General features: G+C 42.9%; 1 protein-coding gene across 1 annotated transcript in view; it reads right to left on the reverse strand.

Moving 5' to 3' along the window:
- Window positions 1-14,148, reverse strand: part of LOC111869872 (spondin-2) — a 391,543-nt gene extending 377,395 nt beyond the window's left edge. The window contains exon 1 of the mRNA XM_023861711.2: window positions 13,914-14,148. Coding sequence (XP_023717479.1) covers window positions 13,914-14,127 — 214 coding nt within the window. The 5' untranslated portion in view covers window positions 14,128-14,148. The remainder of the gene's footprint in view (window positions 1-13,913) is intronic.
- Window positions 14,149-15,865: the final 1,717 nt, after the last annotated feature.

Consider the following 15,865-nt stretch of genomic DNA (forward strand, 5'->3'; position numbering starts at 1 on the left):
TAATAAGTTATGAAATATATGCACATCGTGACGACTCTAGAGACAGTCTCATTGCCTCTAGATTTCAAATTTTCGAGCACTGACTGTTTATGCTGTCTGTAGGTTGCCCCTGTGCATAATTACATACCACGACGTAGAGCTCAGCTCACTTTCAATCTTGCAATTGGCTGAAGGTGAGTTGATAGATTCGCGTTCCAGCAGCTTTATCCACAGGGAAAGAGCTTTCGACATCCAGTGCATAGAAACCTGGATAGGCCACGGTTCTTGTCTTGCTAACAAGAAAAGGCTCGTTCCCGTCCAGGCTTCAAAACACTGATCTATCGCGGCTCCTTGATTTTTCTATCTATGGCTGCATCCGGATAGCGACTGGCTACGGGCTGGAAGACCGAGTTACCAGAGTTCGAGTCCTGGGGAAGTAAAAAATCTTCACTTCTACATATCGCCCAGACCGGTTCTGTGGTCCACCGAACCTCCTATCCAATGCGTACCGGGGGCTCTTTCCCCGGGGGTAAAGCAGGCTTGGCGTGAAGCTGACCACTCACCTATAACAAGTGCCGAGGTCAAGAAAGCTTGGGCCTACACAATCACTCCCCCATACGCCTTCATGGCGCAGTGCTTATTTAGTTAAGTACAGGGACAACTTTACCTACCTATGGATTTATAGACCTTTGGACCGTGCCCACTTTTTCAGTTTTTTAATCCAGTACACAGTGGACAGAACTGCTAGGACGGGGTATCAGATCGGCGCAAGGCCGTTACCTAAACATGGGGGGGGAAAAAAACAGAATGAAGGCACACAGACATCCATGCTTCGAGTGGGATTCGAACCCATGATCCCAGTGTTCATGCGGCCGAAGACGGTTCCTGCATTAGACCGCGAGGCCACTGTGATCGGCCCCGGTTGTTTGATACAGGCGGTATGAGCGGACAGGTCAGAGAATGGACGGGCATAAATTATTATTATTAATTTTTCGAAAGAGGGTCTAATAATTAAATATACAGATCTCTACGTCTGAATTAATATTCTTTATATTTCAGACATTCTAAAAGGCAGTATAAATAACGAAGGGACGCACTTCTTTGCTGCATTTCTTGTGACCGACTCACTGCTGATAATTAAATAAATATTTTTGCACAAAGCTCTTTGTGCATCGCAACCCCTCTTTTTCGATTGTTTTTTTGCAGAAATCCTTTGACTTAGCACAGTACTCAGTAGCACTGGCTGTTGTTGTAATTTTGCATAAAACAAGCTTCTCCACCATGTCACTATTATGGATCTGTCGATTCTGCTAGCAGTCCGACCTTCGTGGCCCGAGTTCATGGGAGGGACGTCTGACTCTTCCGCTTGAGCGACTCAGCTATGTACATACAATCCTGTGATGGCGGCACTGTACAACAGAACATATCACCTCACTGCTAGAAACCATCACAGTAGAATGGTGCATAATGATCATTAAAATGTGCCTTAACGCAAAGAGATATGTGAGCATGAAGTGGGCTTAATTTTCAAGGTGGAGTCAATTGGTAGATATTGTGAAAACGCTCATTTGCCTTCGGTTTTTATACAAAACAGTTTCTTTACCAACTGAGCGAGTATCAGCGTCATCAACAAATTGGACTTTACAGCACGGAATCATTAAAGTTTCTGGCTTCTAGTATAATAGAGAAATCGGTACAGCGATGTTGCTTTAAGCCCCTACGCTGTAGCACGTAGACGCGTTGTTAAGTAGAGACTCTGCAAACAAATGCCGTTGTTGGGTAGTGGCCGTAACACGGGAATGGTTTTCTATGCGCGGTGCGAACGAGAGCTACGTGACGCAAAAATAGAAGAACTGTTGGGAGAAGAGTTTTCTGTGCGGCCCGTACGCGAGCCTATATAACGAGGAACAGATGCGATTATGAGAGAGCCGTGAGTTGTGAGACGGCAGTTAGAAGGGTAGGAGTGAGTCGTGAGACAGTCGCTGAGGAAGCTACGGCGTTGAAAGCCGTTACCAGGCGACAACCGGTGAAGATACAGCGGACTCAGAAAACTTAGTGCGTGCTGTAGTGAATTGGCGGTAGCGCTATGGTTACTTGTGGTTGCGATCTGTTAGTTTTCAACAACTCCCATTATTAATTCGAACCCCGATTATAGCCACCCCTTGCATCTGACACTATTATCAATTCCGCTCTTTGCGAGTAACAAATGTAGACGTGTATGAACCGAAATTAATAGTTTGAAGGCACAGCTTCGCTCTCATCAGCGACCGAATATTTGTCCATGTAACTGCAGGATTTCAATCTGCCTGCCGCAGTAGACGTAAAGATTGAGTTGTATTAGCTCCCATCAGCTCTCAGGTGTTCACTTATTAACAGTGCTTAAACTGTCATGGAGGTATGGTTATGCCTCAAGTAAGCAGCATAAGAGTGCTTCTTTACTTGGTTTCAATACCGAACGTGGAATCTCGAAGTTGGGGGCACATAAAAGCTCAGCCGGTGGTGTATTGCAATGAGGATGTCCTGCCAAATGAATGTCCTATGTCCTCTTTTCGGGATTCCTGTTCTTAATCATTACGACGGTTTCAGGTATCGGACTTTCTGTTGAGCCTTATATACGAATTGTTTTATGATAGCCAATACAGTACTGCAGTAAAAGCCTACAATGATCAATTCTCAGACACTATCTGAGGTGCATTTGATTAAGTCCGTCATGTTCAAAATACAGATTCATCCGATAAACAGGATGGGTTTCAGTAGTTTCCCTTCTCTGTCCCTCTCTAGGCTTTTCTTTCTTCCTTTGTCTGACAGAGATCTGAATGGTAGTCGATCGAACCAAAACTTTGGCACAGACCGAAACAATGAAGAGACAGGAGGTGAAAGAGAAATAAATAAAATAAAGATAAAGGATGAATGAAAGCCTGAGTGAAAAGAAAAAACGAATTTAACAATTAGTGAATAAAAGAACGGTCGAGGGAAAAAGAGAAATAAAAATAGGAAAGATGGAGAAAATAAATAACGAATGAATGAAGTGTAGAGAGAAGAATAAAGAAAGGGAGGCAGAGAAAAACAAAGAGCAAAAGAGTGGGTATATAAAGACAGCGAGAGACACCGTAACACAAACAATTAAAGAAAGCAATAGCATAAAACAAAGAAGAGAATAAATGGATGGATATAAGCGTGTGTGTACGTTATATGAATGTCTATATCATCTCTGTCTGTGAGTTTCTTCTAAGGTGTCGGCTTCTCAACGCTCAGAGAAAATCGGCTCTACACATGCAACGGAAGGAATTCAACAAATTGCAGTTGAGAGAGATCAGCATGTCACAGTGTTAGGCCTTGGTCAATTGCACCATAATTAACAGCTTGAAATTATGCAACAATTTAATTGCTTTTTGTCCCAAATGGTAGATGCCGACCCCACACAGATGTCAAGTGATGATGGTTACCAACATTACGGCTGTATTCCTGACGTCACAGAGAACTGCAACTATTTTCCGTTCCGCTTCCATTCTCTTGACCTCACCTCACGATTTGGCGTTCTCCAACGATTAAATTTGTCATGAGCATTTCATCTTTATTTAATTATAATAACAAATATTTATTACAGATGAATAGTAGCCATTATGAAGTTCGTTACGTAACTTTTCCAAAACGGCCAAATTTAATGTTTAATGTTGTGAAATTCAACACAGTCTAGTTACGTCAGTTTTATATAACATTTCGGCTAACGCTTCAATTTTGGGGTTTCCATATGTGAGTATCAAGATTGTGTCCTCCTGCGTTCTGACAGAGTGCAGACTTGTGGATTAATTTCGGAGAAACATTATGCCTCCATATTCAGGGTTGACGTGAGTAGAGCATGGAAACCAGTTGGGTCACATAGGAAGGCTGTAAGAGTGACGATCTCTCTGATGCTAGGGCGGAGATGAGGAAGTGGATCTCTCTCCGGACCAATGGGAACTGTGACCACGAAAATTCTCCTTTTCATGACAATAATTTTGTTCTTCGTCTTCTGTTGCCAGAAACTCTGATCACTAGACCACAGGTTCACATTATGCTAATAGCTCAGATTGCTGTTTCCTGGAATATAACGCCGTGTAGTCTTGTAGGGGGATACCGACGTTTCGGAGAAACACGCTACCTCATTTTTCAGGGTCTAAGTGTGTAAGGTGCCGGTTACGGTAGCCGAGCGGTCTAAGGCATGCACTGTCTTCGCTCGCTCGGAAATCGAGATCGTGGGTTCGAATCCCACTCAGGGCATGGATGTTTGTGTGCGTTTTTCTGTGTTTATCTACAGGTAGAGGCCTTGCGACGAGCTGATCACCCGCCCAAGGAGTCCTACCGTATGTGTAAGATCTAGTAAGCCGAAGTGAAACGAAGAGTTTCATGGAGGTAGGCCTAGGCCCAAATTGGGGCTGTAGCACCACAAGGAAAAAAAAAAAGTGTGTAAGGTGCGGGCCCTGGGTTATATAGGCATTTTGCAAGAAAAGTGTCACTCAGGTTCACCAGAGGGGATGATGAAACAGAGCTGTGTCTGGACCAATGGGAATGGCGAACAGGAAACGCGTCAGCAGGGAGCTAACCAAGCGGAACATCAAGATGGCACTGGTGCTTCTACCACGAGAATTCATCGGCTTCTTTCGTCCAGAGAAGAATGATATGGGTTTGCGAATATGGGAAGGTGCACGCTGGGGGTTCCGGTCGTTGCATCGAGACAACGGTTAATGAATATCGCCGTCACGTCGATGGTATCAAGCGGGAACGTCTGCCAACAACAACAGGAGACAGTGGAGGGGCCGACGGCAATGCATTCAGACCATGCACGCTTCAACACTCAAGACAGAGATAGCGTGTTTCTCCAACACTTCGGTATGCGTTTACACTTTAAAAACAACGCCACCTTGAATAGCACGGGAACAGTAGTGTAGCCAGAAGAATTAGAAGACGGTGTGTGACGTTACGCGTGCTATAGTTATAGTAATCTTGAGGGTGTAAGAACTAAATGTAGTTACGACTAGTACAGATCTAATAAACCGATTCACAAATCCAAATCCGTGTCTCAGTCACTGAAACGCGTGATAATATTATCCTCCTATTACCCTTTTATATTTCAAGTGGCTTGTACCCTTCAAATTTTGCGACTAAAATGTTACATGCGTTTCTCATATCCACGGCGACCAACATCCTACTATATCATTTTTATTATTTATTTTTGATACCGCGAACAATATATTACAATACTAACAGTTACATCACAATCTTAACCCGGAATTTTTGCAAATGTCCTTTAATTAGTTCGAAATCATGTTATACAGTGTTGCATCCTCTGCTCCTAAAATAATTATTTCTATAGGAGGGAATGACTGATGCAAAGCATCATATTTATCATTACCACTTTTGATAATTAGTAGGATATATCTGCACTTTGCAAATTAGACTCCGATCTCACACTAGTAATTATACGACATTTTGTAAACTAATTAAACAACACAATATTCACATTTTGCAATTCTGTAACGATAGACGCGTACAGAACCCGATAATGCACATAGCCCTACATTAGTACTGGCTGCATCACAAGGATAATCTCGTTGAAACTGTTACGCTCGTGAAAATGCGACGTAATCATATAAACTGCAGGGACAGCTCGTAACCTCGGATCTAAACTTCATAGCACAATGATGCAAATCCTACTGTGCAATTAATTCCCAAACTTGAAAACTGCATAATAAATCCTGCTATTTACCGTATTTACGCATGTATAGGCCGCACATTTTTTGCCAAAAATTCAAGAGGAAAACTGGGGTGCGGCTTATATTCGAAATCACACTTCATTTAAAAAAAAATATGTTCATAATTAGTAATACAGGGTGTAATACTCCTGAAATAATATTCCAAGAAAATTATTTTTTCTATAATTTCTGTCTGAAAATTGTGCTGCGGCCTATACATGCGTGAATACGGTAAATAGTCACTAGTTCGAATGTGCTCTTCCAGCTAGGTGAAATTCCATTCTCGAAAGGTGGCTTCCATTTCGCCATAGTAAAGGGAATGTCTCTGTAAATCTGCACCAGACAACCTATAGAGAATTCTTCCATCAAATTCTGTATTTTTATGCATTCTCAGGAAATTCATATCAATCATTTCAGATCACAAGTAAGGTGAATAAAGCTCTCTCATTTGATACATGCTTCGGAAAGTACCTACCACAATGTAACCAGGTTTTGAGTTTGCGTTTAATTTCTAGCATTTCAAGTAAAGCTATCCCTGTAACAGGCCATGGAGGCCGATAGGTTTGTGAGAGGTTGAGGTTCCTACATCTCCTAGACAATGGGATCACAGATGACGGTGAGGATGTCAAGCCTTACGCGCTGGCCGCACTTTATCCCCCCCCCCCAGGATGATTCCTGGTACTCATTTCTGTTAGAGGCTGATTCGACTTCAGGGCCATAGTGCGGCTGGAAGGATAAGGTAAATCGAAAAAATCCACCTCATCGGGACTTGAACCTGCGACCTTCCGGCCTGCAGCAGAGTGCCACAGCCAACTATGCTACTGTGTAACATTTCAAGTACATACTGAAAAACACAGTGTCTATTGATAAGTTTGATTTCTTTCAAATGAACTATTACTTTTTTGTTTGCATTTAAGTCAGATTGCGGAACGTAAGAAAGATCTGACACAATTTAGAAAGATAAAATAAGGTAAAGTGCGTAGTATAATTAAAAACAAATTCTGGCTCATAAATGTAAATTGACACACAATTATGGCTCCGAAACAACACAAAGGGCGTGGTGCTGAACTGCGGCAGTGCAATCTGCATTTCAAAAAGCAGGAACTGATAAAATTCAGAAGTGCGAATGGATGTCTTGAGGCCATTACTGAGCTTCGCTATGTTGGCCCGTCAAAGAATTTCTGAAGGAAGAGCAAGACATAACAGTAAAACAAAACTGCAAAAATCATTTAGAAAGAATGGAAAGACGCCGTCTTTCACGCGTGGCACTCCGTTACCGATTAAGGAGACTTGGAACGACCAAAACGTTGATGGAAAGACCCTAAAAAGTTCCTGATGACCAGGACTTAAATATGAATTATCGGCTCAGAATATGTCCATACTCTTTACAGAGTTTATACGGTGTCGTCAATCTCAGAAGTAACTAACATGGGCAGACCAAGACTGTCGGAAAGGCACAGTCTCCTAAAGTATTGTATTTCACACATAAGTAATCTTAAATTCATAAAAAGTTGGGAATTCAATTTTTGTACTCTCCTCTTGCTCTCACTTTGGAGCACAGGGCTGATATCTCAATTTCGTGATCATTTTCACAGACTGCGGGACTCCTTGGACGGGTGATCAGCTCGTCTCAATGCCTCTACCTAACCATAGGACAACACAAACACAGAACAAACGCATACACATAGCAGACATCCATGCCTTGTGTGCAACTCGAATCCACGATTCCCGCTTCCGAGCGAGCGAAAACAGTGGATGCCTTAAGGCGCGTCCACATTACTCGTGCTCGTGCTCGTGATCGCGAGGCTCGTCTGGCTTCTACTTGTGCTCGTAAATCTTCGTCCATACTACTTCAGTTGCTCGCCAGGCTTCGGCGCGTGAGGATCCGTATATTTACTCGTAGTGTGTATAGGCTGTAGTCGTATTTTAATGCATTGGCTATAGTTTTTATATTAAAAATTTAAAATTTGCTTGACTCGTGTCTTGTCATATCGTCCACATTACTCGCGAGCATAGCGAGTCACACGAGCACGAGTGATGTGGACGCGCCTTTAGACCGCTCCGCTACCGTGACCGGCGGGAATACAATTCGATACACAAAGCCCCAACATCAGGCTCTGCGGAATACACATTTATTGTGATCTGGTGGGGGCTGGGGTTGGAGGCGGCTGACATATGGAACGACACAAAGTTTAAAACTTTGTATTTTACCCCAAACGCTGCTCGTTTTAACGGTGACTGCAGGAAATATCTCCTTGAAAGCATCAGAGAAATCTCGAGATATAAACAAATCACATCACGACACCACCCCCACTGATCAGAGGAGAAATGAGTTTCCCCAGGCACCCCGAAGTTATATTTTGGCAATTATCATCATGTAAGATTTGAGGCTTTCACGGCGGTGACTATGAGGAAAGCAGTCTTCTGGGATTTGGCACCGTGTATATGTGGTGTTAACCGACGTTTCGGAGGAACGTATCGCCTCCATCTTCAGGGTAGAAGGAAAAATATAAGAAATCCTTAAGCGAAGAGACCGTGAGACTGTGTCTGCTTTTACCGGTTCTCACGGTCTCTTCGCTTGCGGATTTCTTATATTTTTCCTTCTACCGTGAAGATGGAGGCGATACGTTCCACCGAAACGTCGCTTAACACCACATATACACGGTGCCAAATCCCAGAAGACTGCTTTCTTCAATTATCATCACGGTGGGGAAGCAACGGGTATAATTTGTCCCTCCACTCCCCCATTCCAATGTCTCTGATTCTTGTCAGGAGAGTGACTACTCTTGCTAATATTCATGTTGCATAGTTCTGTCTCAGCATGAAAATTCTGGGATACTTCCTTCACATACGCTAGGACCTGTTCCAAAACAATACGACAAAAGTCATCCCTTACAAGACTTGTACTGAGCCGAGGAACAGAACAAACATGGCTGTCATTATGACATTATAAGTACCTAGAAAATAACAGTAATGGCGTAACCGAAAGTGAACTAATGCAAATTTTTATTTAACACCAAATCAAGAAGGTTTTGTGCTTCAGTGGTCTTAACATAAAGAAACTTCACATGTTTTAACCTATCATGATTGATCCGGCTAGTAGGTATAGTTGCTAGACTGCGGGCTGGAAGGCTAAGAGTTCGATTATCGGCTGGGGTACGGACCGATTCAATGACCTGCCCAATCTGTTATCTCATGAGTATCGTGGGTTCTTTATTGGGGGTTAAATTACCTTTGCATTAGATCACAACTAACCTCGGTTAGTTGACGAAAGGTTGACGATGGACCTCCACTCGCCCTTATGTCTTCGTGGCGTAATATTGTTATATACAGAGCCATTGCCAAGTAATAGATGTGTAAACAGCCGTTGCTATGAAACAGATCTGTGGACACGTTCTTTCATAGGAAATCATAGGAATGAACATGTTCGCAGCATAGGAAAGGCGAAGCCAGGCATAGAAAATATAAGAAGCTTAAACTTGGCAGTCGTCAAACTTACGACCGTTCAAGTGACTCAGCTGCCGTTGTAGCATAAGATACGTAAGATAGGCATAATCTGCTGTGCAAAGTCTATACTGACAAAGTAGACAAAGTAGATAGCTGAGACCGGGAACAGCTCGGGAACCCAGAGGAAGGGGAACGTCCGCCGTTGGAAGCCGTTACCAAGCAGCGCCTAATGAAGACTGAGAATACTTTATGTGTACTGTAATTACAGTGATCTTGGAAGTGTGTAGCTCAGTGAGACTGTTGTAGTTATTTGTAGTTACGAGTGTGTCAAATAACTCTAGTTACCAATCGAAACCTCGTCACCAATCACACTGTCACGTGGCAATATTTACATCTAACGTCTTTGTTGTTGTCGTTATTGGAGAGGGTGGGTTTCCCCATGCACTTAGACCAGATATTTGTCCAGTGTGCGTCCCCCTGTGATATTCTACCAGTCTCTATACTCTACCGGAACTGGTGCGTGCGTGCTATCAGTCCCGACTCAGCCAGCGAGTTCGGCCTCTACTGGCTCAGCGGTATCTCGATGCTTCCCCCAACCTAACGTCTTTACTCGGGAATGATGGGGCGGAACATGCTGCTGACAACTTACCTCAAATCAGAACGAGGGTAAGAATGCATGGAGATATCTCAGTTTACTAACATACCGTCGTATTGTGGTTCTTAAATACAAAAACAATAACAGTTTACCTCACCGGCAATATATATTATTCACGAAATTTGTGCCGGACTCCTCAGCAAATCTGCCAGGGACGGTGGCAGAATGGCGCCGTGATTTGCACATGAAACCCGTCGTTATACAGAACGAACTGGACGCGCGGAGCTCTTCGCGTCAGTTTCTGCCACTCTGCGTTGCAATCAGCAATCCATACCCGTCAGGAACACAATGGACTAGTAACTACTTCAAACATCAACGCTCATTTTCACGCCTACTCAGTATTGGTAACGTAAGGACCAGGTTTGAATGTCGGTCGCGACAGCCACTACGCAGGCCCATCCCTAAATTTTAATTTCCAGAAGACCACTACCATTAACCTCCACGTCCATACGGTAAAAGTTAAAGCTATCCCTGCAACTGGCCGTGAAGGCCCATAGGGTAGTGAGACGTCGAGGCTCCCATATTTTCTAGACAATCGGCTCACAGATGGCGGTAAGGTTGTCAGCCTTACGCGCCTGCCGCTCTTTACCTTCCAGGAAGATTCTTGGTACTGATTTCTGCTAGAGGCTAAGTCGACCCCAGGACAATAATGCGGCTGGAAGTATTACGTAAACTGAAAAAATCCACCTCATAAGGAATCGAACCTGCGGCCTTCCGACCTGTAGCATGGTACATCAACCGCGTGACCCCAACCTCCATCTCGATTTCTGTTAAACTATTTTAGCGCTGTAATTTCCCTTTTCCGATGCACAGACTTTGACGTTCACACAGTGTAGCAAAATAAGTGAAATAATAATAATAATAACAACAATAACGACAACCCAGCGGCACTATCAAAAATGGCGGTCGAGTACTTAGAACTCGAACTTTATATTCGGGAGGTTCCGGGTTAAGATATCGGCCCTCATATGGATTATCCGGAATAAGGATTATCACGGCTTTTCTCAGTCCCTCCAGGCAAATGTCGAGATAGTACGTTAAGTTAGGCCAAGACCGCTTCCTTTCAAATCCTGTTCAATTTTTCATTTATAGATCATCCTATTATGTGATGGTATGAGTCTTAGCAATTCAAAGCAACTTTAAATGTGTAAAGAACACGCACGCAAAGTGCGGAAGACGCTCTACTTGAGAAGTTACGGCGGCAAGACTGCGCGTTCACACGTCCGGCACTCCAATCAAGTGCCGAGATTCACTGTTTCAGAATTAATGAAAAACCGGAACATGAATGCCGTAGAAGAAGAAGACGCGCTTCCTTCTCTTGCCTAGTGACAAATTTGTCAGTCTTCATATTAATGTCAGCACAACACTTCTTTGTGTATTATTTAACAAATATAATTAGGGTGGTGGAGAAAATGAGACTTGGCGGGGCATGCAGCATGAATGAAAGGGACGCCACAGTAAACAAAATTTTAATTCCAAAACTTGAAAGTAAGAAGAAAGATCCCCTGCTAGTACATTCCACCAAATTCTCCATCATCATAATCACCCGGGGCAGGACACAATAGGCCGAACAGTGGCCGCCGTGCCGAGTGGACCCAGTTGGACTCCACCCTCCACCAAGCGAATTAAAAAAAAAATTTAAGACGAAAGATCACTTGTTGGATCTAGGAGTCGAAGGAAGAATAGTATGAAAATTGATTTTAATAGGGTGTGAGTGTGCTGACTAAATTTATTTAGCTTAGACAAGGGCCAGTAAAGGGCCCTTATGAATACGGCAAATGAACTTTCGGGATTTCGTAAACGGTGGCAAATATTTTGATCAAATGAATGACTGTAAGCTTCTCATGTAGGACCTTTCTCCGTTTTATAAAGCACGTAGCGTAAACGGGGAAAGTAAAATTATGATGAAGAAAGCAGTCTTCTGGGATTTGGCACCGTGTATATGTGGTGTTAACCGACGTTTCGGAGGAACGTATCGCCTCCATCTTCAGGGTAGAAGAAAAAATATAAGAAATCTGCAAGCGAAGAGACCGTGAGAACCGGTAAAAGCAGACTGTGCAGATTTCTTATATTTTTTCTTCTACCCTGAAGATGGAGGCGATACGTTCCTCCGAAACGTCGGTTAACACCACATATACACGGTGCCAAACCCCAGAAGACTGCTTTCTTCATAGTCACCGCCGTGAAAGCCTCAAATCTTAGAATTATGATTCTTAACAAACACAAAACATCAATTTGTCTAAACGTGTACGGCAGCAAACTGTAAACATGATTAACAGATTTTCTGGTGGCGAAGTAACATGTTAGAATATCCACTTGCCTTGCTAGCAAATACGTGTAGTATTTGCCTTTACTGAGTACGTGAAATGTACTGGGCACATATTTTCTACTCATCTTTCCTGTGTGATGAATGCTTCCACAGCAAAAGAACGAACATCAGTTTGTACGAAAGTGAACTGAATCAACGGGAAGGAAGAGACTGGCATGACATCAGAATTTTGGTCACGTTTCTTGAAGTTAGAGCATCTTACACACCTGAGATCGGCGCCCAAGTCAGGAATATCTGGAGACGTTCTAGAAATCCCGAAACGCGTATTCTATATGGTGCACAAACAAATGATAAACTCCAGTAAAGAAATAATTATAATTAAGAAAAGGGAAAAATGTGATTTTTGGGAAGATTTGTAAAAGGTTATGGGCTGAATTAAGCTGACATGAATTTGAAGGCTTGCTAATAGAATCTATATTTTATCCTCTGAAGGAGAAAATAATATACCTAGCCGGATTACATGAAAATTTCTGTGGTCTAATCAGTTCCATTAACGTCAAACGGTAAAATATTTATGCTTCTTAGGGCAGCATACTAACCGAATTTCTGTTAACGAAAAATAATATTAATTTCAGATTAAAAATTTGGCCTCCTATGATATCCATAATTAAGCTCATATTTAATAATACTGTGTAATAATATTTCATAGGTTATTCGAAAAGGACATGTACGAAATTAAATATTTTCACTGTACCAGATTTGCATTTTACTATTACTAAAAAAAAGTAAGTAAAGCTATCCCTGTATCAGGCCGTGGAGGCCCATAGGGTTTTGAGATGTTAAGGTTCCCACATTTTCTAGACAATCGGCTCATAGATGGCGGCAAGGTTGTCAGCCCCACGCGCCGGCCTCCCTTTACCCCCAAGGAAGATTCCAAGAACATTCCTGGTACTCATATCTGTTAGTCGACCCCCAGGGTCATAGTGCGGCTGGAAGGATTAGGTAAATTGAAAAAAAAAATCCAATGACCTAATAGGGACTTGAACCCGCGACCTTAAGGCTTGTAGCACAGTCCCCCCTTTGGCACAGTTTGAGGCTATAATACGAAATACTAATACTATTTTTTATTGCTAGTGGTGTGGGACTAAATCCCTTGTACTGCGGCCACTTCTGGCCTATTGTACCAGCCACAGATGATAGGTGAGGGTGATTGTGGAGCAATTGGTGAAATCAAGATTGGCAGGGTAAACCGAAGTACTCGGAGAAAACCTGCTCTAGCGCCACTTTGTCCACCACAAACCCCACTTAGCCAGACCCGGGATCGAACCTGGGCCGCCGCAGTGGGAAGCCAGCGACTAACCGCTTGAGCTACGGCGCGGCCTAACGTTAATACTAAGTTTAACATCATTTTGAAAAACCACACCAGATATATCAAATTATGTATTTCTTGGCCCTACCTTCCTATCGACAGGGGCGAGAACAGCAATGATTAGGTTCCTTAGCAGACTATCTTGATGGTTTATTTCATGTTTCCTTAATTTTTCCTTCCGAGTAACAGTAAATTAAATTAAAACAAGCTACGAATGCTTCCACCCAACTCCCTCCCCTTTCAACAAAATCGTTCTATCGTGCCCCATTCGACACTACTTAACATAAAATGTTGCAGAGTTGTAACAAAACATGGCACTGAGACAACTTATCACTTAACAGTTAACAAATATACCGGAACCAAGTCCTCACTTCATGTTCTCACTGTAATGATACAATTAGCATTACATTACTCGGTACTAAATATAGCCACATCTGGCGATAGGTAGGCCCTGGTACTCACCAACTAGCTTAGACCATTGTGCAGGGGGTCTCCAGTCCGGGTAATGTTTCGGGAATTGATCTCGGGTCCAGAAAGTCTGTAGCACCACTTTGTAGACGGTGAGTTTATCTGGTTGACAGGGCTCTCCTCCCGCCTCGGGGTAAGGAGCCCCCATTGATATCACTGAACACCCCAGCACTACCGCGCACAGAAGCATCAGCTTACCGGACGCCATTTCTAACCACCAACTACTGGCGCAAACACTCGAGTGAGGCTGGTAGCATGCAGCGCTACCTATAACCCCGCGCGCGCCACCATTTCGGCTACTTTCGGCTGATTCCGTCATATAAACACGGTGATCAATGTATTTGTAAACACACGCATTCAATGGGGAGTCAGACTCAAAAAGCACAGTGCTAATCTTTTATGGTGTCCTACAACCTGTGGCTAGGACAAGGTGCCGTAGCCAGGAGACAATAACCGCAATATTTACTGCCGTGAATACCTGGAATCTTACATTCGTCTTTGCAATTATGCGTCTTACTGCTTTATGAACGCCCGTTCTTACGGATGAAAGTCTGACAAACATGTTACATGCAGAACGAAGTCTACTACGTTGCATTGGTCTTCCGGCTAGAATAATAGTTCCCAAACTGATTTTCGCAAAACCATGAAAAGCATAAAATAAGAAAGCTTTTCGCTTCCTTCAACTATATTTATTTTTGTTATTTGTATTTATTTGTAGATTTTGAGTTTCTGAAGAGTTCTGTGTTCTGAGATATAACGCTATGCAGTCCGCTGAAAGTCAACCGACATTCCAAGGGAACGTATCACTTCTATCTTCAGGATCGGAAAATAAACCAAGAAAATAACACCATGAAATAAGTAACGAGCGATGTATTACATTGGCGAAATAACATTTTTGCGTGTACACAGAGCATACCACCAGTACTTTTAAGGTTAAACTGGGCCTGCAGATTACGCGCGCATGAACCTCCAGCAGAAATTACTTGCTTCAGCTCCGACCCAAGGCGTGGGGAAAGCGCAATTTAATATCTCCCAGGTGTAACAACCCCGTAAGGCGTGAAAGAGGAAATAAAGATGTTATATAGGAAATTAAACAGGGCGTATCTCCTGTAGATAAGGGTTAATGAATAGTGGCGCTGTCACCTGCGCATAGACCGTTAATTAAACATCTGTACAACCACCTGTAAATAAAGAAAACGTAACTTAAACGCAAGTAATTTTCAGTCATTTTGGTTAGCTGAAGAGTTAAGTCAAACTTAGTAATATGCAATTTTAGTTAAGTATTCAGGTATTATAGGTTAAAATGTCTTACTGGATCTTAAAAAAAGTGCTAAGTTTGAAATTCACTTATGCGAAAAACTTTCCAGCCTCCTGTAGAAACAACCGTAGCAGCTGAGCTGGCCTCTCTCACAGATTATCCGTTGCCTCATAATATTGCTGTAACACAAAGACTGTGCCCTAGAACATGGCCGGCGTAATGAAAACAAATTCATTCGACCTGTATTCTGGCGAGGAACTAACTACTCTGGCAATAGAACACTTCAATTCATCACCCCGATAACAAAAGTAGTCATCACACACGATCCTGAGTAAGTTTAATTCAGTTTACTTTATCAAAATATACGTATTTTTCTAGCAGCCATTTTTGACCTCACCATACCTCAGGCAGTTAGTTGCCGACTTCTAACTGCGTCGACCAGGGTTCGAAACCAGGTCATGTCATGTGGGATTTGTGGTGGACAATGTGGTATTGGGGTAAGCTTTCTCCGATTACTTCGGTTTCTCCGCCAATTCTCATTCCACCGACTTCTCCATACTCCTCGATCATACGGGGCTGGTACAACAGGCCAAATAGTTTCCGGCGTGTCAGGTGGACTCAGTCTCACCCACCCCAAGAAACTATTCCAACATTAACCTTTCATCTCCTTCAAGTGGCCATTTTCCAG

This window comes from Cryptotermes secundus, unplaced genomic scaffold (genome assembly GCF_002891405.2).
Source record: "Cryptotermes secundus unplaced genomic scaffold, Csec_1.0 scaffold439, whole genome shotgun sequence".
NCBI lineage: Eukaryota > Metazoa > Arthropoda > Insecta > Blattodea > Kalotermitidae > Cryptotermes > Cryptotermes secundus.